This window comes from Pseudophryne corroboree, chromosome 8 (genome assembly GCF_028390025.1).
Source record: "Pseudophryne corroboree isolate aPseCor3 chromosome 8, aPseCor3.hap2, whole genome shotgun sequence".
Taxonomy (NCBI): domain Eukaryota; kingdom Metazoa; phylum Chordata; class Amphibia; order Anura; family Myobatrachidae; genus Pseudophryne; species Pseudophryne corroboree.
Genome location: NC_086451.1, coordinates 63890054 through 63914615, shown reverse-complemented (window position 1 = coordinate 63914615; position 24562 = coordinate 63890054). Strand labels below are relative to the sequence as shown.

At 49.0% G+C, this 24562-nt stretch overlaps 1 protein-coding gene across 3 annotated transcripts in view; it reads right to left on the bottom strand.

The window, feature by feature from the left end:
* ZER1 (zyg-11 related cell cycle regulator) overlaps positions 1 to 24562 on the bottom strand; it is a 94107-nt gene that overhangs the window by 24305 nt on the left and 45240 nt on the right. For all 3 annotated transcript variants that reach the window (XM_063936517.1, XM_063936518.1, XM_063936519.1), the window contains exons 4-9: positions 21953 to 22392; positions 4249 to 4425; positions 3932 to 4046; positions 3335 to 3481; positions 1985 to 2158; positions 730 to 945 (exon numbers count right to left, since the gene is read on the bottom strand). In XM_063936517.1, coding sequence (XP_063792587.1) covers positions 730 to 945; positions 1985 to 2158; positions 3335 to 3481; positions 3932 to 4046; positions 4249 to 4425; positions 21953 to 22392 — 1269 coding nt within the window. The remainder of the gene's footprint in view (positions 1 to 729; positions 946 to 1984; positions 2159 to 3334; positions 3482 to 3931; positions 4047 to 4248; positions 4426 to 21952; positions 22393 to 24562) is intronic.

The window sequence follows — 24562 nt, the reverse complement described above, 5'->3', positions numbered from 1 at the left end:
CCGCTCTTCATCTAATTATACTGGCCGGAGGATTGATGCTGGCTGAGATCCTGGGACCCCGACAGGCTTTGTGACCAGTGTAGGGTGTAAGCGCTGGCCCAGGGCACCCCTCAACGCGCCGCACTATGTACCTCTGAGCCATCCCGGAGTGCAGTTAATACTGCGCTCCTACCCTGCTGCCATCTTCACACCGCCCCCCCGCTTGCTAGGGGGGTCGGTGTCTTACTCGCCACAATCTTCAGCTCTGTAAGGGGGTGGCGGCCTGCTGCTGGGGTGAGCGATCCCCTGTGGCAGGGAGCGATCTATCCCCTCAGTAGCTCAGTGTCCCGTCAGCGGAGTAAGTGGGTCAGACCCCACAGGGTGGACACTACTCCCCCCCTTAGTCCCACGCTGCAGGGAGGCAGTTGCCAGCAGCCTCCCTGTAAAATAAAAAACAGTAAAATAACTTTTTAGTAGAAAAGCTCTGGAGAGCTCCCCTAGCTGTGACCGGCTCCTCCGGGCACATTTTCTAAACTGAGTCTGGTAGGAGGGGCATAGAGGGAGGAGCCAGCCCACACTCTCAAACTCTTAAAGTGCCAATGGCTCCTAGTGGACCCGTCTATACCGCATGGTACTAATGTGGACCCCAGCATCCTCCAGGACGTAAGAGAAAGTACAAATGTATTTCTTAAAACCACCTGAAACACAAGCCCACACCCTGGGTAAATGGCAATAAGCGCCAGCACCTACCATGACAAATCCCATCTTGCCCACGGCCTCCTTGTGGTCGTTATCCACCTGGCAGACCAGGGCATTGCAAAGATGGACAGCGATGCGCTGGATGGACTCGTCCTGCCGTGTCGGGATCAGTATATTAAGCAGCAGCTCATTCACCCTCTGGTACTGGAACTCCAGCTCTTCGGGGATGCCGAAATTACACAGCGTCAGGCAGCAGTTTCTCTGCACCTACATAGGGAAGATGTGGAACAGAGCAAGAGCTGACAAGTTCTAGGTGACTCATGTGACATTACTAAGGGGCACACATGGGTATTAGGACTCCTGGGTGATAAACCCGGCACTTCACCGGGACAGCCCTGCATTGGAAGAGTTGACCCAGTGGGTTCAGTATGATTTACCAACGGACACAATACCGACGGTCATAATCCCGACACGGTCAAAATACAGACATTAATTATGCCGACATGTTCAAAATGCCGACAGTCAGAATACCGACATCTGAAATGCCGACATGTCATAATACTGACATGGGATTTTCTGTTTGTTTTTGTGTGTGTCAATGTCGGCACTTCTCGACATGGACACCGCCCAAGTGTACCGCTGTGCTCGGCATGCTTCAGGCACACTATTACATTCCCCCTCCAGATCCACTGGGATGGTAAAGTACGAATAAGTCGGTATTGGGGCAAAAATTCCTTAAAACACATGTCGGCATTTTAACATGTCGGCATTTCAGATGTCGGTATTCTGACTAGATCAGCATTTTGAACATGTCAGAAAAATGAATGTCAGGATTATGACTGTCGGTATTGTGTCTGTTGGTAAATCAACTGCTAGCTGACCCAGCAGATAAGTAATCATGCATTAAAGACGCTGGTATACATGCAAATAAGGGCAGGGTGTATAGCAATCTAATTGCGACACATGATACATCTCACCCTTTATATTACAATCACTCTTCGGGAAGAGCATGTAAGGAATGTTCTTTCCTAATATGCCTCTATCTCAGCAACTGATATATAGGTGGAGCCACCACACAACATTCTCCGCATTACCATTGAGAATCAGTGCATCACACACCCTCCCCCATAATGTTACAGACGTTCTTCCTCAGCTCTCAATTATGGTCTTATTACAGCAGATCTCTGATCGCAGGGGGTTCCCGGGACGGTAGTTCCACTATTTGTTATACTGAGGGTTTAGGATTATTTAAGTGGGTAATTAAGAACTGGATAATAAATATTTTGTAGTCATGGCAACGCCTTACTGTCACTTCCTGGTATGATTCCATTCCGTTTAGCACCACTTGGATGACCTGCCGCCGTAGCCTCACGCTCTGCTCACTGCGGTAGTCAGAATTTGTCAGGTAGAACAGGGCGGCACTTCCCGTCACCTGGATCGTTTTATCGTACTTGTGACACTTGAGGGCAGCGATTACCAACTGTAGAGAAAAGAGAAGGATGGGAGCACATTCTTCTCCAACGGAATAACACACAAGCAATGACCTTAGTTATTTACTTTCCATAAAACAAACACATTTCAAAAGACAATCCTAAAATTTGGCCACTGCTTAGTTGTATATACAGCAAATGGAAATCATTGCATAATTTTACTGGCATGGTGTTTCAGCTCCAATAGATTTAACTCTTTAGTGCCTATTGCTCAGCTTCCCCTGTAAAACCACAGTCTGCAGTGTCCCCCAGATTGGACAACAGAGGACAAGGCAGCCAGCCAGCCATTGTTCCTGATCATGTGATCTTAAGGGGGGTACACACGGAGAGATCTGTGTTTAAAATCTAAGCGATCTGACTAGATTGCTTAGATTTTAAGCACGGATTTTATCGTGTGTATGCCCCCCAGCGATAGCGATGCGCGGCCCCGCGCGTTATCATCGCTGGTGCAAGACTGGCCACTTCAGCGCTGTGTGAAATGAGTGCCCCCCTTGCTCAGCACACATCACGCTGTGCTGAGCGGGGGGGGGGGGAGAGATGTGTGCTGAGCGGTCTGTGATAAGATTGCTCAGCACACATCTCTCCCGTCAGTACTGGCCTTTACAGAACATCTCCGCAGTCCTGCTAATGGAAGACAAGGTAGTATAGAGTAATCTCTGATCTTGAGACTGGAAGATGGCTGTGTGCAATAGTCTTATCTCTAGACCTGTGCAAATCTAAAATAATGAAAGTGAGAGACTTCAAAATAGGATTACACCTCTTTCATTAAATAAACTAACTTTAAAGGGCAAGCGGGACTTATCCTCAACACACAAAAGCAAGAAACGCATAAATCGTTGCCCAAGTGACTGCTGCGTTTTCCTGTACTGGTAGAGCGGAAGTCCCGCAGCAGCATCAGGGAATCACATGTGTGCACACGGTGTGTGATATGTCAACAGACAGTGAAAACGCTAAGAGTGTGAGACTGGGAGTCTCAATCTCCCTATCCCTGAAAACGTGGGTAGCCCTCATAAGAACCAGGAGTCCAGACGTCACCCACCCCACTACAAAATAAAAAAATAAACAGGGGGCATCCTCTTATTAAAGATCAGAGGATCCCCTTTGAAATTTGAGTGCCTCTCTTAGCATGCATTCATTTTATGATAATAGAGACAGAGGACGGTTACCTGCAAGGCCCGCAGCGGCTGGTTGCACCTCTCTATACGAGCAATATCGAACAGGAGATTTATGGCACGGGAGGTTATCTCAGGACGATGCTCAGTGTACGATTCAATGGTATTCAGCACTTGCTCCTCATTTTTGTCTCCACTCACCTAAGGGATGTGAAGTTCCAAGGCATTATTCACATATGAGTAACATGGGTGTGGTATAGCACATAGACAGTTACAAGATAGACACCATATGGTCGACAGTCAAAAGTCAGACAGGGTCAAAAGTCAGACAGTCCAAAGTTCGACAGGGTCAAAAGTCAGACACACAAAAAAAAACATTTTTAACCCAAATTTGGGGAAATTCGTCCGATCGCCACGCTTCGGGCTCGGTGTCTCCCTCCGCTCCGCTCGCCACAACTTTACTAAAAGGTAATAGTTTGTGACATGAATAGTAAATGAGGCAAAAGTTGTAAAAAACACAGAAAAACAAAAAAACATTTATTGTTTTGTGTGTCTGACTTATGACCCTGTCTGACTTTTGACCCTGTCTATAGACTGGAACCCGAGTAACATTAGGAATACAATAAATACAGTGCATGTCAGGAACATCACCTTGTAGGCCGGGATGTGCGTCAGGTGGCAGAAGAAGGTTTCAAAAAGGCCCAGGAACTGCAGAGGCCTCTTCAGGGATCGGAATGGAATGATACTGCTCTTACTAGGGTTGGTACTGCAAGAAACATGACAATTATACAGCACTGATAATATATTCTAGACACAGCGGTTTGTTCTCACCGACTCACCTGATCATCAGCAATAAGCAGAGGATATGTAAAATATTCATCACTTGAGTGTATTTCTTTTTTAAATGAATTGAAGCAATTTAAGAAGAATTTCCAGAAATACTGTCCCAAACTCCCTGACACACATACCTAGGAGGACCCAATTCGTCGTCCATCTTGGAGGTGGCACAGTTCTCCAGCATTGTGTGACCAGAGATGTCCAAGGAGACTAGTTCTTCCAGGTTCTGCATAAACAGGTTTAGTACCTTGCGAGTGAGTTTGAACTTGTAGTAACTTGATAGTCTATCACGGGAGATATCCAGGTGCCTGCAGCAATCAAAGGAAAGGAAATATGTTTGTGAACATTGCACTTAAACACCCCCCCAAAAAAAAAAAGATAAGTCCAAAGGGGGGAAACTGAATTTAGAGCATACTTGGAACTACTTCTGGAACTTCTGGGAGACTCATGAATTTGGAGACATACTCCCGGAAAAGTGGGCAACTCTCCCACAACTCGCCAGCCACCAACACTTGTTAAGTAAAGTAGGAAGGACTAGCGGCATAACGATAGATTAGCTATGATCAAGTCACTGTGGCCCCGCTGGGGCCAAAAATCGTGGCAAACCTTCACAGGGTAGGGCAGCATTAAGCACTGCTCCCATACCAACCTCCTCAGTCACCCTCTCCACGGACCTTTCCAAATATGACATGCCAAAGATGGCAAGTATACTATAGAGGAGGAGTGGGCAATATGCATCCCTCCAGCTGTTGTTGAACCACTCATCCCAGCATGCCCTGGCACAGTTTCAGCATGCACTTATAGCAAAATTGTGTCAGGGCATGTTATCGGCTGGATACACACAATTTGTAGTGGTTATAGTGGTGATCCTAACAAAGTCCAGAGGATTGAACCAAGACTACAGAAAAAGAGGGATACCCAACAAATAACAGAAGCAAAACTAATAGTTGAAAATTAGTATGTGCCATAAAACTCAAGTAAATCTTTTACTGCCTGCTACCTATAGCAATTCTCACCAAAGGACAAAAATAACCTCCAGGTCTGAGTCATCAACCACCTCACCTACATATCTGGAGAACACCCTGGAGTCAGATATCCCAAGACTGATGTGTAGCAGGAGTCTGGTGCTTCCGTGGAATGTTGAGGTGGCAGACAGATTCCCCCTTAATAGAAGAGATGAGACCCTTGCAGGGTCATGTACCAACATTGCCATGCCCATTGGCCAACTATCTTGCCTGTTGATGTAACAGCGGAGCCCAAAGTCTCCTTCCGTGTCCTACAGGCAGGGAAAAATAGTTTCCTCAGGCTCCCATAGAAGGACAGGGGAGGGAAGTATACTGATCAGCTCCTAGCAAACGTCAGACAGCAGTAAAAGCTCAGTATACACCGACCCCAGGCAGGTTCAACCAACTCTCAAGAATCCTTTGCATGTAAGTGCGGTTGTTGAATTTTTACTCCACCCCATGTTGTGCAAGATTGTCAAGTACTGAATGGCCACTAGTGTGCCACCTAGAAACAGTATCCGTTCAGATGGTCGACCATGTTATGGTCGACAGTCATTAGGTCAACCATTATTGGTCGACATTGACATGGTCGACATGGACACATTGTCGACACATGAAAATGGTCGACATGACTTTTTCACATTTTTTTCCTTTTGTGGAACTTTTCCATACTTTACGATCCACGTGGACTACGATTGGGAACGGTAATCTGTGCAGAGCGTAGCAAGGCACCTTGCCCGAAGCATGGAGAGCGAAGCGAGCCATGCGAGGGGACGCGGTGCACTAATTGGGGTTCCCCGTTACTTTACGCAAAAAAACGACACAAAAAAAAGTAAAAAAACTCATGTCGACCTTTTCATGTGTCGACCATGTGTCCATGTCGACCATGTCAGTGTCGACCAATAGTGGTCGACCTAATGACTGTCGACCATAACATGGTCGACCATTCATACCGGAACCCCTAGAAACAGGTCCCACCCTGGACAACCTTCCCTAATAGAACAATGAGGACAGTAGGCACTAGTGTGGCACTTAGATACAGGTCTAGTCCTGGACAACATTTCCTAAGAGAGCAACGAATATTGAGGGGAGTGGACACTAGTGTGGCACCCACAAACAGATCTTGCTCAGGACAATGAAGGATGAGGGAAGTGGACAGGAGCAGTGCACAAAACAAAAATGATAGAGGACTGTAAACCAGACACAAAATGTAACACAAGCTGCAGTGCCTAGAGGCAGGCTGACTATGCACTGCAAAACAGACTCAAGGTTCAGCGTACCTACGCTGCCTGACTTCTGGCAGACTTGCTGCTAATCTGCCCTCCAAGATCCAGATGAGAGATTGCCACTGTCCAAAAGTATGGTCCTGTAACAATATTCTCTACTTATTGTGCCCCTACTGGGGCCCTACTCTCTACTCACCTGTGCAAGCGCCAGCACCAGAGGGGAGTGCCACAATGAAGAGCCTGCTCCTCCACCCCTGCACTTATCTTTCGGCTATGACTGCGGCAGCAGTTACCAGGTTCCCCCCACCAGTAGGTCTATCCCACGTCGGTCGGGAGCAGGCAGGCAATATATAGATGTACCTTTAGTTCATTCCGCAGCTGCATAGGCTATGCGAATGATGGCAGAGTTGAGGAGGCTTCCAATTTAAGTTAATTAAATTAAAAGAAAGTCTACAAACAGCCCTTTACACTTAGACAAAATTAAACTTCAGGAGGGCTACCATGGGAATAGTGGAGAGAAAAAATAGGCTTTTAATACCTACCGGTAAATCCTTTTCTCCTAGTCCGTAGAAGATGCTGGGGACTCCAAGAACACCATGGGCACACTAAAAAGACTTTGACTGGGTGTGAACTGGCTCCTCCCTCTATGCCCCTCCCCCAGACCTCAGTTATAGAAACTGTGCCCAGGAGAGACGGACATTTCGAGGAAAGGATTTTTGTTAAACTAAGGGCGGGAAACATACCAGCCTACACCACAAACATACCGTACAACTGGAGTAGCAGGAAACCAGATAACAGTATGAACTAACAACAGCAACAAGCTGAATATAACTGATACACAAACCACGTGTAACCGAAAATTACCAGTATCAATACAAATGCAAGGAACAATTCACACTGGGATGGGCGTCCAGCATCCTCTACGGACTAGGAGAAAAGGATTTACCGGTAGGTATTAAAATCCTGTTTTCTCTTACGTCCTAGAGGATGCTGGGGACTCCAAAAGGACCCTGGGGTCTATACCAAAGCTTCAGACCGGGCGGGAGATTGCGGACGACTCTGCAGCACTGTTTGAGCAAACATGAGGTCCTCATCAGCCAGGGTATCAAACTTGCAGAACTTAGCAAAAGTGTTTGAACCCGATCATGTAGCTGCTCGGCAAAGTTGAAGTGCCGAGACCCCTCGGGCAGCCGCACAAGATGAGCCCACCTTCCTGGTAGAATGGGCCTTTACTGACTTCGGCAACGGTAGCCCAGCCGAAGAATGAGCGTGCTGAATCGTATTACAAATCCTGCGTGCAATAGTCTGCTTAGAAGCAGGATTTCCAATCTTGTTGGAAGCACACAGAACAAACAGAGCCTCTGTTTTCCTAATAAGAGCCGTTCTGGCGACATAAATTTTCAAAGCTCTTACAACATCAAGAGATTTTGGGACTGCCACAGCATCCGTAGCCACAGGTACCACAATAGGTTGATTTATGTGAAACGAAGAAACCATCTTCGGCAGAAATTGTTGACTAGTCCTCAATTCCGCTCTATCCACATGAAAAATCAAATATGGGCTCTTGTGAGACAAAGCCGCCAACTCGGATACTTGTCTGGCAGACGCCAAAGCCAAAAGCATGACCACTTTCCAAGTGAGAAACTTTAACTCAACCTTACGCAAAGGTTCAAACCAGTGAGACATAAGAAACTGCAATACCACTTCAAGATCCCACGGCGCCACGGGTGGCACAAATGGAGGATGGATATGCAGCACTCCCTTCACGAAAGTCTGAACTTCCGGAAGGGCGGTCAATTCTTTTTGAAAGAAAATAGATAAAGCCGAAATCTGCACTTTGATGGAACTCAATTTCAGGCCTGCATCCACGCCTGCCTGCAAAAAATGGAGGAAACGACCCAAGTGACCTCCTCCGCAGGAGCTGCTTTGGTTTCACACCACGACACATACTTTCTCCAAATACAGTGATAATGTTTTGCCGTAACCTCCTTCCTAGCTTTAAGGAGAGTGGGGATGACCTCCCCGGGAATATCTTTCCGAGCTAGGATTTGGCGTTCAACTTCCATGCCGTCAAACGCAGCCGCTGTAAGTCCGAAAACACGCAGGGCCCCTCCAGTAACAGGTCCTCTCTTAGAGGAAGCGGCCAAGGATCTTCTACAAGTAATTCCTGAAGATCCGGATACCAGGCCCTCCGTGGCCAATCTGGAACGACGAGTATTGCCTGAACCCTTGTTCGTCTTACGATCCTCAACACCTTTGGAATGAGAGGAAGCGGAGGGAACACATACACCAACTGAAACACCCACGGAGTTACCAGGGCGTCCACTGCACTGGCTTGGGGGTCCCTTGACCTGGAACAATACCTCGGAAGCTTCTTGTTGAGGCGAGACGCCATCATGTCTATCAGAGGAATTCACCAACGCCTTGTCACTTCTGCAAATACCTCTTGATGAAGAGCCCACTCTCCTGGATGGAGATCGTGTCTGCTGAGGAAGTCTGCTTCCCAGTTGTCCACGCCCGGGAGGAAGACTGCTGACAGAGCGCTCACGTGCTGTTCCTCCCAGCGAAGAATTATTGTGGCCTCCGCCATTGCCGCCCTGCTCCTTGTTCCGCCTTGGCGGTTTACGTACGCCACCGCAGTTATGTTGTCCGACTGGATCAGGACAAGGAGACCCTGAAGAAGGTTCTTCGCTTGCAGGAGGCCGTTGTAAATGGCTCTTAACTCGAGAACATTTATGAGGAGACAAGATTCCTGGCTTGACCACTTTCCCTGGAAACTTCCTCCTTGCGTGACTGCGCCCCAGCCTCGGAGACTTGCATCTGTGGTCAGCAGGACCCGGTTCTGGATTCCGAATCGGCGTCCCTCTAGCACAGGGGTGGCCAACCAGTCAGAGGCAAAGAGCCAGAAAAGATCCACAGTAAAGGTGAAGAGCCACTATCATAGGCGCGCGCGCAAAAATGGGGGCGTGGCCTAGTTGTCGCAAAGCCACACCCCATTTTTGTGCGCACACCTTTCGGTATCACATTTGTAGGAGTGTGACCGTGTGTCATAACCCCGTTTTTAGTCATGTTGTTCAGTGCTACATACATATAATGCCCCAGTACAGTACCACATACATATAAAAATGCCAAAAAATGGGTGCCTCCACAGTGCCAGATACACATGTCCCCACAGTGCCAGATAAATATATGCCCCCAGTGCCAGATACACATATCCCCACAGTGCCAGGTACATGCCCCACAGTGCCAAATACCTATATTCCGCACAGTGCCAAATACATATATGCCCTACAGTGCCAAATACATATATGCCCCACAGTGCCAGATACACGTCCTTACAGTGCCAGATATGCCCCCAGTGCCGGATACACATGTTCCCAGAGTGCCAGATACAAAAGCCCCCACTGTGCCAGTTATGCCCCCAGTGCCAGATACACGTCTTCACAGTGCCAGCTATGCCCCCAGTGCCAGATACACATGTCCCCACAGTGCCAGCTATGGCCCCAGTGCCAGATACACATGCCCCCACAGTGCCAGCTATGCCCCCAGTGCCAGATACACATGTCCCCACAGTGCCAGCTATGGCCCCAGTGCCAGATACACATGCCCCCACAGTGCCAGACATGCCCCCAGTGCCAGATACACATGCCCCCACAGTGCCAGACATACCCCCAATGCCAGATACACGTTCCCACAGTGCCAGATACACATGTCCCCACAGTGCCAGATACACGTCCCCAGTGCCAGATACACTTCCCCAGTGCCAGACATGCCCCACATATGCCCCAGTGCCAGACATGCCCCCAGCGCCAGACATACCCCCAGTGCCAGACACGCCCCAGTGCCAGACATGCCCCCAGTGTCAGATATGCCCCCAGTGCCAGACATGCCCCACATATGCCCCCAGTGCTAGATATGCCCCAGTGCCAGCCATGCCCCCAGTGCCAGATATGCCCCACATGTGCCCCCGAGCCAGACATGCCCCCGTGCCAGATATGCCCCCAGTGTCAGACATGCCCCACATATGCCCCAGTGCCAGACATGCCCCAGTGCCAGCCATGCTCCCAGTGTCAGATATGCCCCAGTGCCAGACATGCCCCTACATATGCCCCCAGTGCCAGACATGCCCCCAAGCCAGACATGCCCCGAATGCCAGATATGCCCCAGTGCCAGCCATGCCCCCAGTGTCAGATATGCCCCAGTGCCAGACATGCCCCACATGCGCCCCCGAGCCAGACATGCCCCAGTGCCAGATAAGCTCCCAGTGTCAGACATGCCTCACATATGCCCCAGTGCCAGACATGCCCCCAGTGTCAGATATGCCCCAGTGCCAGACATGCCCCACATGCCCCAGATATGCCCCCAGTGCCAGACATGCCCCAGATATGCCCCCAGTGCCAGACATGCCCCCAAGCCAGACATGCCCTGAGTGCCAGACATGCCCCCAGTGCCAGACACACGTCCCTAAAGTGCCTCAGCGCCCCCCCCCCCCCCCCCCCCCCCCAAGTGCTGCTCACCGTTCTGCTCTGCTGGAGGGGAGGAGAGCGCAGCATGCGCCTCTCCTGCCCCGCTGACTCCAGAGGCGGTGTTTATCTTCAATTCGGCGCCGGCCTGTGAGCCAATCAGAGATCGCGGTCCGGCAGCCAATCAGGAGCCTTAGCTGCCGGACCGCGAGCTCCGATTGGCTCATGGGCCGGCGCCGAATTGAAAATACCGCTGCCGGAGTCAGAGGGGCAGGAGACGCGCACGCTGCGCTCTCCTTGCCTCCCCTCCCCTCACACGCCGGAGACCTGCTGTGCTGGGCAGTGTGTGTCGGGCAGCGGTGGCCAGGTGCGGATCGAGCCGCATGCGGAGGATGAAAGAGCCACATGCGGCTCGAGAGCCGCGGGTTGGCCACCGCTGCTCTAGCAGGTGAGAACCCTGCAGCCACCACAGGAGAGAAATCCTGGCCCTGGAAGATAGACTTATTTTCCGGTGCATGTGCAGGTGAGACCCGGACTATTTGTTCAGCAGATCCCACTGGGCATGAAACCTGCCAAACGGAATGGCTTCGTAAGCCGCAACCATCTTCCCTAGCACTCGAGTGCATTGATGAATCGACACACTTGTCGGCCTCAGAAGCTCCCTGACCATGGTCTGGATTTCCAGAGCCTTGTCCTCCGGAAGAAACACTCTCTGTAGCTCCGTGTCTAGGATCATGCCCAGGAAGAGCAGCCGAGTGGACGGGATCAACTGAGACTTTGGCAAATTTAGAATCCAACCCTGATGTCGCAGAACCGACAGGGAAAGATCCACACTTCTTAACAACTGTTCCTTTGACCTCGCCTTTATCAGGAGATCGTCCAAATACGGGATAATTGTGACCCCTTGCTTGCGAAGGAGAACCATCATTTCCGCCATTACCTCGGTGAAAACCCTCGGGACCGTGGAAAGCCCAAACGGTAACGCCTGAAATTGGTAATGACAATCCTGCACCGCAAACCTCAGGAAGGCCTGATGAGGAGGGTATATCGGGACGTGTAAGTAAGCATCCTTTATGTAGACTGACGCCATAAAATCCCCCCCTTCGAGGCTGGAGTTCACAGCTCGAAGAGACTCCATCTTGAGCTTGAAAATTTTCAAGTATGGATTGAGGGATTTCAGGTTCAGAATCGGTCTGACCGAGCCGTCCGGCTTCGGTACGACAAAGAGGCTCGAATAGAACCCTTCCCCCCGTTGGGACGGGGGAACCGGCACAACGACGCTCTGTTGACACAGCTTTTGTATCGCAGCATTTACCACTTCTCTTTCTGGAAGAGAAACTGGCAAGGTCGACATGAAAAAGCGGCGGGGGGGCATCTCCTGAAACTCCAGTTTGTACCCTTGGGACACTATGTCTAAGACCCACGGATCCAGAGCCGATTGAAACCAGACCTGGCTGAAGAATCTGAGACGGCCCCCCACCGATACGGACTCCCGCAGGGGAGCCCCTGCGTCATGCGGTGGATTTGGTAGAGGCGGGGGAGGACTTTTGGTCTTGGGAGCCTGATACGGCAGGCGACTTCTTTCCCCTTCCTCTACCCTTTGAAGCGAGGAAGGACGAGCCCTTTCCTTTTTTGTATTTATTAGGCCGAAAGGACTGCATCTGATGATGGGGTTCCTTTTTCTGTTGTGTGGGAACATAAGGAAGAAAAGATGACTTACCCGCAGTAGCGGTAGACACCAGGTCAGCAAGGCCGTCACCAAATAAGACACTACCTTTAAAGGGGAGAGCTTCCATATTTTTCTTGGAGTCGGCAACAGCATTCCATTGATGAATCAACAGCGCCCTCCTGGCCGAGACCGCCATGGCATTAGCTCTTGATCCCAAGAGGCCAACATCCCTCGCCGCATCCTTTAGGTAATCTGCAGCGTCCTTGATATAACCAAGAGTCAAAAGAATGTTATCCTTACCAAGGGTATCCATATCAGAAGCCAAATTATCAGCCCACTTAGCAATAGCACTACTCACCCATACCGACGCCACAGCCGGTCTGAGCAATGCACCAGTATTAACGAAAATGGCCTTCAATGTCGTCTCCAGCTTGCGATCCGCCAGATCCTTGAGAACAGCCGTGTCAGGAGACGGAAGCGCTACCTTCTTGGACAATCGGGATAGAGCCTTGTTCACATTGGGAGACGACTCCCATTTTTCCCTGTCGTCATAGGGGAAAGGATATGCCATCAAAATTCTCTTGGGAATCTGCCACCTTTTGTCAGGTGACTCCCAAGCCTTTTCACAAAGCGCATTCATTCACCTCAGGCCTTTTCCCTTTAAATAACAAACTCTTGTGTCAGGAACGGCAGGTTCCTCAGATATATGTAAAACATCTTTGATGGCTATAATCATGTACTGAATACTCCTAACAACCCTCGGATGTAAAGAAGCCTCATTGAAATCAACATCGGAATCAGAGTCCGTGTCGGTACCTGTATCTGCCATCTGGGTAAATGAACGCTTTTGTGACCCTGAGTTGGTCTGTACCTGAGACAAAGCGTCCTCCATGGATTTTCTCCATGTTTGTGTCTGAGAATCAGATTTATCCAGCCTCTTAGACAATAAAGCCACATTTGCATTCAGTGTACTCAGCATATTCACCCAATCAGCAGTCGGCTGTGCCGACAGAGTCATTCCCAAATCCCTCTCTGTGCCCCCAGTAACAACCTCCGGGGAGGAACACTCAGCTCAGACATGTCGACACGTAGTACCGACACACCCACACCGGCCAAAAACAAGGGGACAGACCCACAGGGAAGCCTGTAGAGTGAAACACAGAGAGAGTATGCCAGCTCACACCCCAGCGCCCATATACTACAAAGAACTAATATATGTGTCTAGCGCTGTAATATAGGATAAAAAGCACCAAATTTCATGTGCCCCCCCGTTTTGCTACCTTGTTACTTGAAGGAGCTTGGAGGTCCGGGCCAGCATCTCTGCAGCGGCTGTGGAGAGAGAGAAAATGGAGCTGGTGAGCTGTGCGGCTAAGCCCCGCTCAATTTTGAATTTTTTATTATACTGGCGGGGGTATTGTATACGGTGCCCGGGCACCGAATATGCGTTCTGCCAGTTCATTGACCCTCAGTAACTGCTGCCCAGGGCGCTCCACCCCAGCGCCCTGCACCCTGTGAGTGCCGTTGGTGATGTGTGTGGAAGCATGGAGCGCTGCGCTGTACCGTTACTGAAGTCTTCTGCCGTCTGATGTCTTCTGTTCTTCTAATACTCACCTGGCTTCTTTCTTCTGGCTTCTGTGAGGGGGGTGACGGCGCGGCTCCGGGAACAAGCAGCTAGGCGAACCAAGTGATCGAACCCTCTGGAGCTAATGGTGTCCAGTAGCCTAAGAAGCAGAGCCTTTAACTAAGAAGAAGAAGTAGGTCTGACTTCTCTCCCCTCAGTCCCACGATGCAGGGAGCCTGTAGCCAGGAGGTCTCCCTGAAAATAAAAAACCTAACAAAAGTCTTTTCTAGAGAAACTCAGTAGAGCTCCCCTAGTGTGTGTCCAGTCACTCCTGGGCACAAAGTCTAACTGAGGTCTGGGGGAGGGGCATAGAGGGAGGAGCCAGTTCACACCCAGTCAAAGTCTTTTTAGTGTGCCCATGTCTCCTGCGGATCCCGTCTATACCCCATGGTCCTTTTGGAGTCCCCAGCATCCTCTAGGACGTAAGAGAAAATAAGAATTTACTCACCGGTAATTCTATTTCTCGTAGTCCGTAGTGGATGCTGGGAACTCCGTAATTTGAGGCTCATAGACACTCCTGTTTGCAGGAAGTGCAGAAATCGACCTAGTTGAAATTTCTTCGTGGGGCCTTCCTGGCCTCACCCACGCAACATATTTTCACCACATGTGGTGATAACGTTGTGCGGTCACCTCCTTCCTGGCTTTGACCAGGGTAGGTATGACCTCTTCCGGAATGCCTTTTCCCTTAGGATCCGGCGTTCAACCGCCATGCCGTCAAACGCAGCCGCGGTAAGTCTTGGAACAGACATGGTACTTGCTGAAGCAAGTCCCTTCTTAGCTCCCGAGGCCATTAGTCCTCTGTGAGCATCTCTTGAAATTCCGGGTACCAAGTCCCTCTTGGCCAATCCGGAGCCACGAGTATAGTTCTTACTCCTCTACGTCTTATAATTCTCAATACCTTGGTTATGAGAAGCAGAGGAGGGAACACATACACCGACTGTTACACCCGCGGTGTTACCAGGACATCCACAGCTATCGCCTGAAGGTCTCGTGACCTGGCGCAATACCTGTCCCGTTTTTTGTTCGGGCGGGATGCCATCATGTCCACCTTTGGTCTTTCCCAACGGTTCACAATCATGCGGAAAACTTCCCGATGAAGTTCCCACTCTCCCGGGTGGAGGTCGTGCCTGCTGAGGAAGTCTGCTTCCCAGTCGTCCACTCCCGGAATGAACACTGCTGACAGTGCTATCACATGATTTTCCGCCTAGCGAAAAATCCTTGCAGTTTTGCCACTGCCCTCCTGCTTCTTGTGCCGCCCTTTCTGTTTACGTGGGCGACTGCCGTGATGTTATCCCACTGGATCAATACCGGCTGACCTTGAAGCAGAGGTCTTGCTAAGTTTAGAGCATTATAAATTTGCTCTTAGCTCCAGTATATTTATGTGGAGAGAATTCTCCAGACTTGATCACACTCCCTGGAAATTTTTTCCCTGTGTGACTGCTCCCCAGCCACTCAGGCTGGCCTCCGTGGTCACCAGCACCCAATCCTGAATGCCGAATCTGCGGCCCTCTAGAAGATGAGCACTCTGTAATCACCACAGGAGAGACACCCTTGTCCTTGGATATAGGGTTATCCGCTGATGCATCTGAAGATGCGATCCGGACCATTTGTCCAGCAGATCCCACTGAAGAGTTCTTGCGTGAAATCTGTCGAATGGAATCGCTTCGTAATAAGCCACCATTTTTACCAGGACTCTTGTGCAATGATGCACTGACACTTTTCCTGGTTTTAGGAGGATCCCGATTTGCTCGGATAACTCCCTGGCTTTCTCCTCTGGGAGAAACACCTTTTTCTGGACTGTGTCCAGAATCATCCCTAGGACCAGCAGACGTGTCGTCGGAACAACTGCGGTTTTGGAATATTTAGAATCCACCCGTGTTGTCGTAGAACTACTTGAGATAGTGCTACTCCGACCTCCAACTGTTCTCTGGACCTTGTTCTTATCAGGAAGTCGTCCATTTTCTTTGAAGACGAATCCTCATTTCGGTCATTACCTTGGTAAGGACCCGGGGTGCCTTGGACAATCCAACGGCATCATCTGAAACTGATAGTGACAGTTCTGTACCACGAACCTGAGGTACCCTCGGTGAGAAAGGCAAATTTTTGGGACATGGAGGTAAGCATCCCTGATGTCCCGGGACACCATATAGCCCCCTTCTTCCCGGTTCGCTATCACTGCTCTGAGTGACTCCATCTGGATTTGAACTTTTGTAAGTGTTCAAATATTTCAGATTTAGAATAGGTCTCACCTAGCCTTCTGGCTTCAGTACCACCATATAGTGTGGAATAATACCCCTTTCCTTGTTGTAGGAGGGGTACTTTGATTATCACCTGCTGGGAATACAGCTTGTGAAATGTTTTCAATACTGCCTCCCTGTCGGAGGGAGACATTGGTACAGCAGACTACAGGAACCTGCGAGGGGGAAACGTCTCGACATTCCAATCTGTACCCCTTGGATACTACTTGTAGGATCCAGGGGTCCTGTACGGTCCCAGCGTCATGCTGAGAACTTGGTAGAAGCGTTGGAGGGCTTCTGTTCCTGGGAATGGGCTGCCTGCTGCAGTCTTCTTCCCTTTCCTCTATCCCTGGGCAGATATGACTCTTATAGGGACGAAAGGACTGAGGCTGAAAAGACGGTGTCTTTTTCTGCAGAGATGTGACTTAGGGTAAAAAACGGTGGATTTTCCAGCAGTTGCCGTGACCACCAGGTCCCATGGACCGACCCCAAATAACTCCTCCCCTTTATACGGCAATACATCTTTGTGCCGTTTGGAATCTGCATCACCTGACCACTGTCGTGTCCATAAACATCTTCTTGCAGATATGGACATCGCATTTACTCTTGATGCCAGAGTGCAAATATCCCTCTGCGCATCTCGCATATATAGAAATGCATCCTTTAAATGCTCTATAGTCAATAAAATACTGTCCCTGTCAAGGGTATCAATATTTTTAGTCAGGGAATCCGACCAAGCCATCCCAGCTCTGCACATCCAGGCTGAGGCGATCGCTGGTCGCAGTATAACACCAGCATGTGTGTGTATACTTTTTAGGATATTTTCCAGCCTCCTATCAGCTGGCTCCTTAAGTACGGCCCTATCTGTAGATGGTACCGCCACTTGTTCTGATAAGCATGTGAGCGCCTTATCCACCCTAAGGGGTGTTTCCCAACGCGCCCTAACTTCTGGCGGGAAAAGGTATACCGCCAATAATTTTTTATCGGGGGAAACCCACGCATCATCACACACTTCATTTTATTTTATCTGATTCAGGAAAAACTACAGGTAGTTTTTTCACATCCCACATAATACCCTTTTTTGTGGTACTTGTAGTATCAGAAATATGTAACACCTCCTTCATTGCCCATTAACGTGTGGCCCTAAAGGAAAATACGTTTGTTTCTTCACCGTCGACACTGAAATCAGTGTCCGTGTCTGGGTCTGTGTCGACCGACTGAGGTAAATGGGCGTTTTACAGCCCCTGACAGTGTTTGAGACGCCTGGGCAGGTACTAATTTGTTCGCCGGCCGTCTCATGTCGTCAACCGGCTTGCAGCGTGTTGACATTATCACGTAATTCCATAAATAAGCCATCCATTCCGGTGTCGACTCCCTAGAGAGTGACATCACCATTACAGGCAATTTGCTCCGCCTCCTCACCAACATTTTCCTCATACATGTCGACACACACGTACCGACATACAGCACACACATAGGGAATGCTCTGATAGAGGACAGGACCCACTAGCCCTTTGGGGAGACAGAGGGAGAGTTTGCCAGCACACACCAAAACGCTATAATTATATAGGGACAACCTTTATATAAGTGTTCCTCCCTTATAGCATTTAATATATATTCATATCGCCAAATCAGTGCCCCCCCTCTCTGTTTTAACCCTGTTTCTGTAGTGCAGTGCAGGGGAGAGCATGGGAGCCTTCCCACCAGCATTTCTGTGAGGGAAAATGGCGCTGTGTGCAGAGGAGAATAGGCCCCGCCCCCTTTTCGGCGGGCTTCTTCTCCGGAGTTTGTGATATCTGGCAGGGGTTAAATACATCCATATAGCCTCAAGGGCTATATGTGATGTATTTTTCGCCATACAGGTATTATACATTGCTGCCCAGGGCGCCCCCCCCCCGCGCCCTGCACCCTCCGTGACCGCTGTGTGAAGTGTGCTGACAACAATGGCGCACAGCTGCAGTGCTGTGCGCTACCTGATGAAGACTGAAAGTCTTCTGCCGCCTGGTTCCGGACCTCTTCAATCTTCAGCATCTGCAAGGGGGGTCGGCGGCGCGGCTCCGGGACGAACCCCAGGGCGAGACCTGTGTTCCGACTCCCTCTGGAGCTAATGGTGTCCAGTAGCCTAAGAAGCCAATCCATCCTGCACGCAGGTGAGTTCACTTCTCTCCCCTAAGTCCCTCGATGCAGTGAGCCTGTTGCCAGCAGGACTCACTGAAAATAAAGAAACTAAAAACTTTTTCTAAGCAACTCTTTAAGAGAGCCACCTAGATTGCACCCTGCTCGGACGGGCACAAAAACCTAACTGAGGCTTGGAGGAGGGTCATAGGGGGAGGAGCCAGTACACACCATGTGATCCTAAAAGCTTGCTTTTGTGCCCTGTCTCCTGCGGAGCCGCTATTCCCCATGGTCCTGACGGAGTCCCCAGCATCCACTAGGACGTTAGAGAAATGGACATTGCATTAATTCTAGATGCCAGCAGGCAAATGTCCCTCTGTGCATCCCGCATATATAAGACGACGTCTTTTATATGTTCTATGGTTAGCAAAATAGTATCCCTGTCGAGGGAATCAATGTTGTCTGACAGGGTATCAGACCATGCGGCTGCAGCACTACACATCCATGCTGAAGCAATAGCAGGTCTCAGTATAGTACCTGAGTGTGTATACACAGACTTCAGGATAGCTTCCTGCTTTCTATCCGCAGGCTCCTTTAGGGCGGCCGTATCCTGAGACGGCAGTGCCACCTTTTTTGATAAGCGTGTGAGCGCCTTGTCCACCCTAGGGGATGTTTCCCAACGTAACCTGTCCGTTGGCGGGAAAGGGTACGCCATCAGTAACCTCTTAGAAATCACTAGTTTCTTATCGGGGGAACTCCACGCTTCCTCACACAATTCATTTAATTCATCAGATGGGGGAAAAGTCACTGGCTGCTTTTTCTCCCCAAACATAATACCCTTCTTGGTAGTAACCGGGTTAACATCAGAAATGTGCAATACATTTTTCATTGCAGTAATCATGCATCGGATGGCTTTTGTAGACTGTGCATTTGTCTCATCCTCATCTACACTGGAGTCAGACTCCGTGTCGACATCTGTGTCTACCATCTGAGCTAGCGGGCGTTTATGAGCCCCTGATGGCCTCTGAGACGCCTGGGCAGGCGCGGGCTGAGATCCCGGCTGTCCCAAGACTGCTGCGTCATCGAACCTTTTATGTAAGGAGTTGACACTGTCTGTTAAGACCTTCCACATATCCATCCAATCCGGTGTCGGCCCCGTCGGGGGCGACACCACACTTATCTACCCTTGCTCCGCCTCCACGTAACCCTCCTCATCAAACATGTCGACACAGCCGTACCGACACACCGCACACACACAGGGAATGCTCTGACTGAGGACAGGACCCCACAAAGTCCTTTGGGGAGACAGAGAGAGAGAGTATGCCAGCACACACCACAGCGCTATATAACACAGGGATTTACACTATAATGAGTGATTTTTCCCAATAGCTGCTTATTATCTTATTTGCGCCTAAATTTATGTGCCCCCCCTCTCTTTTTTACCCTTCTTGTACAGGATACTGCAGGGGAGAGCCTGGGGAGCGTCCTTCCAGCGGAGCTGTGAAGAGAAAATGGCGCTGGTGTGCTGTGGAAGAAGGCCCCGCCCCCTCAGCGGCGGGCTTCTCCCGCGTTTTGTATAGCTTAATGGCGGGGTTTTTTGCACATATACAGTTTTCCAGACTGTATTATGTGCATATATTGCCAAAAGGTATTCTTATTGCTGCCCAGGGCGCCGCCCCCCCCCCCAGCGCCCTGCACCCTACAGTGACCGGAGTGTGTGGTGTGCAGTGGGAGCAATGGCGCACAGCTGCAGTGCTGTGCGCTACCTTAATGAAGACCGGAGTCTTCTGCCGCCGATTTCATCTCCTTCTTCTGTCTTCTGGCTCTGCAAGGGGGACGGCGGCGCGGCTCCGGGAACGGACGATCGAGGTCAGGCCCTGTGTTCGAACCCTCTGGAGCTAATGGTGTCCAGTAGCCTAAGAAGCACAAGCTAGCTGCAAGCAGGTAGGTTTGCTTCTCTCCCCTCAGTCCCTCGTAGCAGTGAGTCTGTTGCCAGCAGATCTCACTGAAAATAAAAAACCTAACAAATACTTTCTTTCTAGCAAGCTCAGGAGAGCCCACTAGGAGCACCCAGCTCTGGCCGGGCACAGATTCTAACTGAGGTCTGGAGGAGGGGCATAGAGGGAGGAGCCAGTGCACACCAGATAGTACCTAATCTTTCTTTTAGAGTGCCCAGTCTCCTGCGGAGCCCGTCTATTCCCCATGGTCCTTACGGAGTTCCCAGCATCCACGAGGACGTCAGAGAAATGGAGCTTTTGGAGGTAATTTTGAAAGTGCTCCAACTCCTACACCACACTATACCCCAGTATATCCAATGCCCCCCCATTGGATGAAGAAGAATAATAAAAAATGAAGGCAATGTCTGTGCTAAAATACGGTAACACTGGAAATTACATAGACCACTAATGTCTTGTTCACATACGGACTGTGGTGGTCATTCCGAGTTGTTCGCTCGTTATTTTTTTTTTTCGCAACGGAGCGATTAGTCGCTCATGCGCAGTGCGACTGCGCCAAGTAAATTTGCTATGTAGTTAGGTATTTTACTCACGGCATTACAAGGTTTTTTCTTCGTTCTGGTGATCGTAATGTGATTGACAGGAAGTGGGTGTTTCTGGGCGGAAACTGGCCGTTTTATGGGAGTGTGTGAAAAAACGCTACTGTTTCTGGGAAAAACGCGGGAGTGGCTGGAGAAACGGAGGAGTGTCTGGGCGAACGCTGGGTGTGTTTGTGACGTCAAACCAGGAACGAAACTGACTGAACTGATCGCAGATGCCGAGTAAGTCCCGAGCTACTCAGAAACTGCTAAGAAGTGTCTATTCGCAATTCTGCTAATCTTTCGTTCGCAATTTTACTATGCTAAGATTCACTCCCAGTAGGCGGCGGCTTAGCGTGTGCAAAGCTGCTAAAAGCAGCTTGCGAGCGAACAACTCGGAATGAGGGCCTGTATCGGAAAACTGATATAACCCGAGGGGTCTGTGGAGGGCATATGTAATTCCCATCATTTGGAAGTTTGCCTTGGTATAAAATCTTTACCAGTCACCCACTGAAGACACCCCCCCCCCCTCCCCCCGTTCCTCACATCTGCCTGCAACTGTAATGGATAATTCTTCAGAAAATAAAGCTTGGAAAATATTAATTACAAACTATATTTGGGATGGGCTGTCAGACAGAATAGGTGATTGGACAATCAATGCCTCTGTCAAATCAGCTGCTTTATGCCAACCTCATACCATGCTATTTGTATCTGCAATTCTTCAGGCTATCATGCCAGGAAAACAATCCTTTACAGCTGCTGGCAGAGCGAGCTTTTGTGGTTCCAGCATGAGGCTCTTAATTTTCAACTGGGTGGAGGTAAAACATTTCCTAAATAACTGGGCGGAGGTAAAACATTTCCTAAATACCTGGGCGGAAGTAAAACATTTCCTAAATATTCTAGATATTTATACAGAACTTTTTCATTAGAAAAATACATACACGTAAATCAGGGGCTACGAACGTACCTGAGTTTCTGCAGCTGTACTATGACTCGGATGTGCTCCTCAGACAGGTCCATGTTGTACAAGACTAGAGACACCAATGTGTCTTTCCACTGAGTCAGAAAGCTGATGTCGTTCATCTGAATTCCCGAAAGATTTAGAGCTTTTAAACAAAGCAGAGGGCGCAGCATCATCTCAATGTCTACCCCCTTGGTGATGCAGCCAAGGTTTAGGAAACGTAGCTGTTGGAATCCCTGAAAAGTGAAGTCCCGGGACAGGATCTGACGGGTGGGGTTCACCAGGCAGTCCGTGTCGTCATAGCGACCCAGGTTCTCCTCTTCATAGAAGATGTTGCTGCATCCAAAGAGGCTTAGGGATACTAGGGTAGATTTGAAGTTTGCCAGGTTCTGCAGGCTCTTGGCTGTCAGCCTCTCACAGTTTGTAAGGTACAGTTCAATCAGGTCCTGCGGACAGCAAGAATAACATTTCAAATCTACATGCATACCTCCCAACTGTCTGATTCCTGGGCCGCAAAAGGGGTGGACTCTCGGTAAAAGGTGACCGTTTCTGGGTGGATTGAGGGATGGTCTGGGCGGAGTGGAGTTTTGGAGGATCATGGGTGGGGTCTATTTAAACCCGATTTGGCATTTGTAAATGTTGGGAAGTAATCAAGTGCTGGGAGATTGAATTACGTTGTATGGAGCAGAAATGTGACATGAATATCAGTGCAATGAGCTCATTATGATAATATATATTAGTGATAGGGTTGATGCATGTTATAAATCGCAAAAGAATATTTATACATATATGTGATGTATTTCTAAGTTCAAATGGTATTTTACAAGCTAAAATGATATCAGTGTTTTAATTGTATGGTCTCTAGGACTTCTGCTGTTCAACCTAAATAAAGTATAGTACATCCTAACTAATTGGGTGTTGCAATCAGCAAAATGTTATCTGTCGCAATGCTTACTATCACAGCTGGCAGGGCATGGAGACATACAAGCATGGTGAGGAGGAAGGACCAGGTGCTGCAAAGCATTATCACAGATATAATTGCTATTTATAATCTTTTATATGAAGCTGTACAATGCTCTACATAAAAAAAAATGACACACGGAGAACATTACACCCAAAACGGACGTTGGAACCTGGAGAACTTTGTAAAAGTAGGCACAGAGGACAAATGACTGGAGATCCTGGATCTTCGTCAGAGGAAGGAAAACTTTCTGACACTGCACGTTAAATAAGAGACCCAAGAAGACCATCCTATGGGGGTAATTCCAAGTTGATCGCAGCAGGAATTTTGTTAGCAGTTGGACAAAACCATGTGCACTGCAGGGGAGGCAGATATAACATGTGCAGAGAGAGTTAGATTTGGGTGGGTTAGTTTATTTCTGTGCAGGGTAAATACTGGCTGCTTTATTTTTACACTGCAAATTAGATTGCAGATTGAACACACCCCACCCAAATCTAACTCTCTCTGCACATGTTATATCTGCCTCCCCTGCAGTGCACATGGTTTTGCCCAACTGCTAACAAAATTCCTGCTGCGATCAACTTGGAATTACCCCCTATGAGCCGGAGTGAAGTTGGGTTTGGGGTAATTTAGAATTTGACCGTGAGTCTCTAAGAAGTTCACCTTTGTGAGGAGGTCATCCAAATAAGGAATGATGGGGATTCCCTTCTGCCTCAACAAGGACACCATATGGGCCATGACCTCTGTGAAAACACTGGGAACAGTGGAGAGACTGAACAGTAGGGCATAAAACTGGCAATGGAGGTGTCCTACAGCAAAGCAGAGAAGCTGATGATTGCTCTTCAAATAGGAATGTGAAGGTAAATGAGACTGACAGACACTAAGGGGTATATGCAATTGCGGTCGAATTCCCGAAAATGTCGAAAAACTGGACTTTTTCGCCCAAAAATTTTTTTCGACAATGCAAGACTACTTTTCGTCAAAAAAAACGGACTTTTGAAATCCGACTTTTTGAAATTCGACATTTGACACATTCGACATTTCTGCAATGGTACAAATGCGGCTTTTCGACAAAAGTGTATTCAATTGAAGACTGTAAATTCGACAGCAGTGCTTTTCGACAGTAAATTCGTCATTTTCAATCCGCCTCACTTTGCTGGCGGAATGTAATACATTTTTTTAAAAACATGTTTTTTTGTGTGTTTTTTTTATTGCTAATAGGATATCTATTTATATTAGAAGGGATTAGGTACTTGGTTTGTCTATTTAGGAGGCACAAGTATTATTTATATATTTTTTAAAATATATATATATATTTTTTTTTAAATGGAATGGGTTAAAAACCAGAAAAAAAATGCGTGGGGTTCCCCCTCCTAATCATAACCAGCCTTGGGCTCTTTGAGCCGGTCCTGGTTGCAAAAATACGGGGGGGGGGGGGGGGGGAATGACAGGGGATCCCCCGTATTTTAACAACCAGAACCGGGCTCTGCGCCTGGTCCTGGTGCAAAAAATACGGGGGACAAAAAGCGTAGGGGTCCCCCGTATTTTTTGTACCAGCACCGGGCTCCACTAGCTGGACAGATAATGCCACAGCCGGGGGACACTTTTATACCGCTCCCTGCGGCCGTGGCTTTAAATACCCAACTAGTCACCCC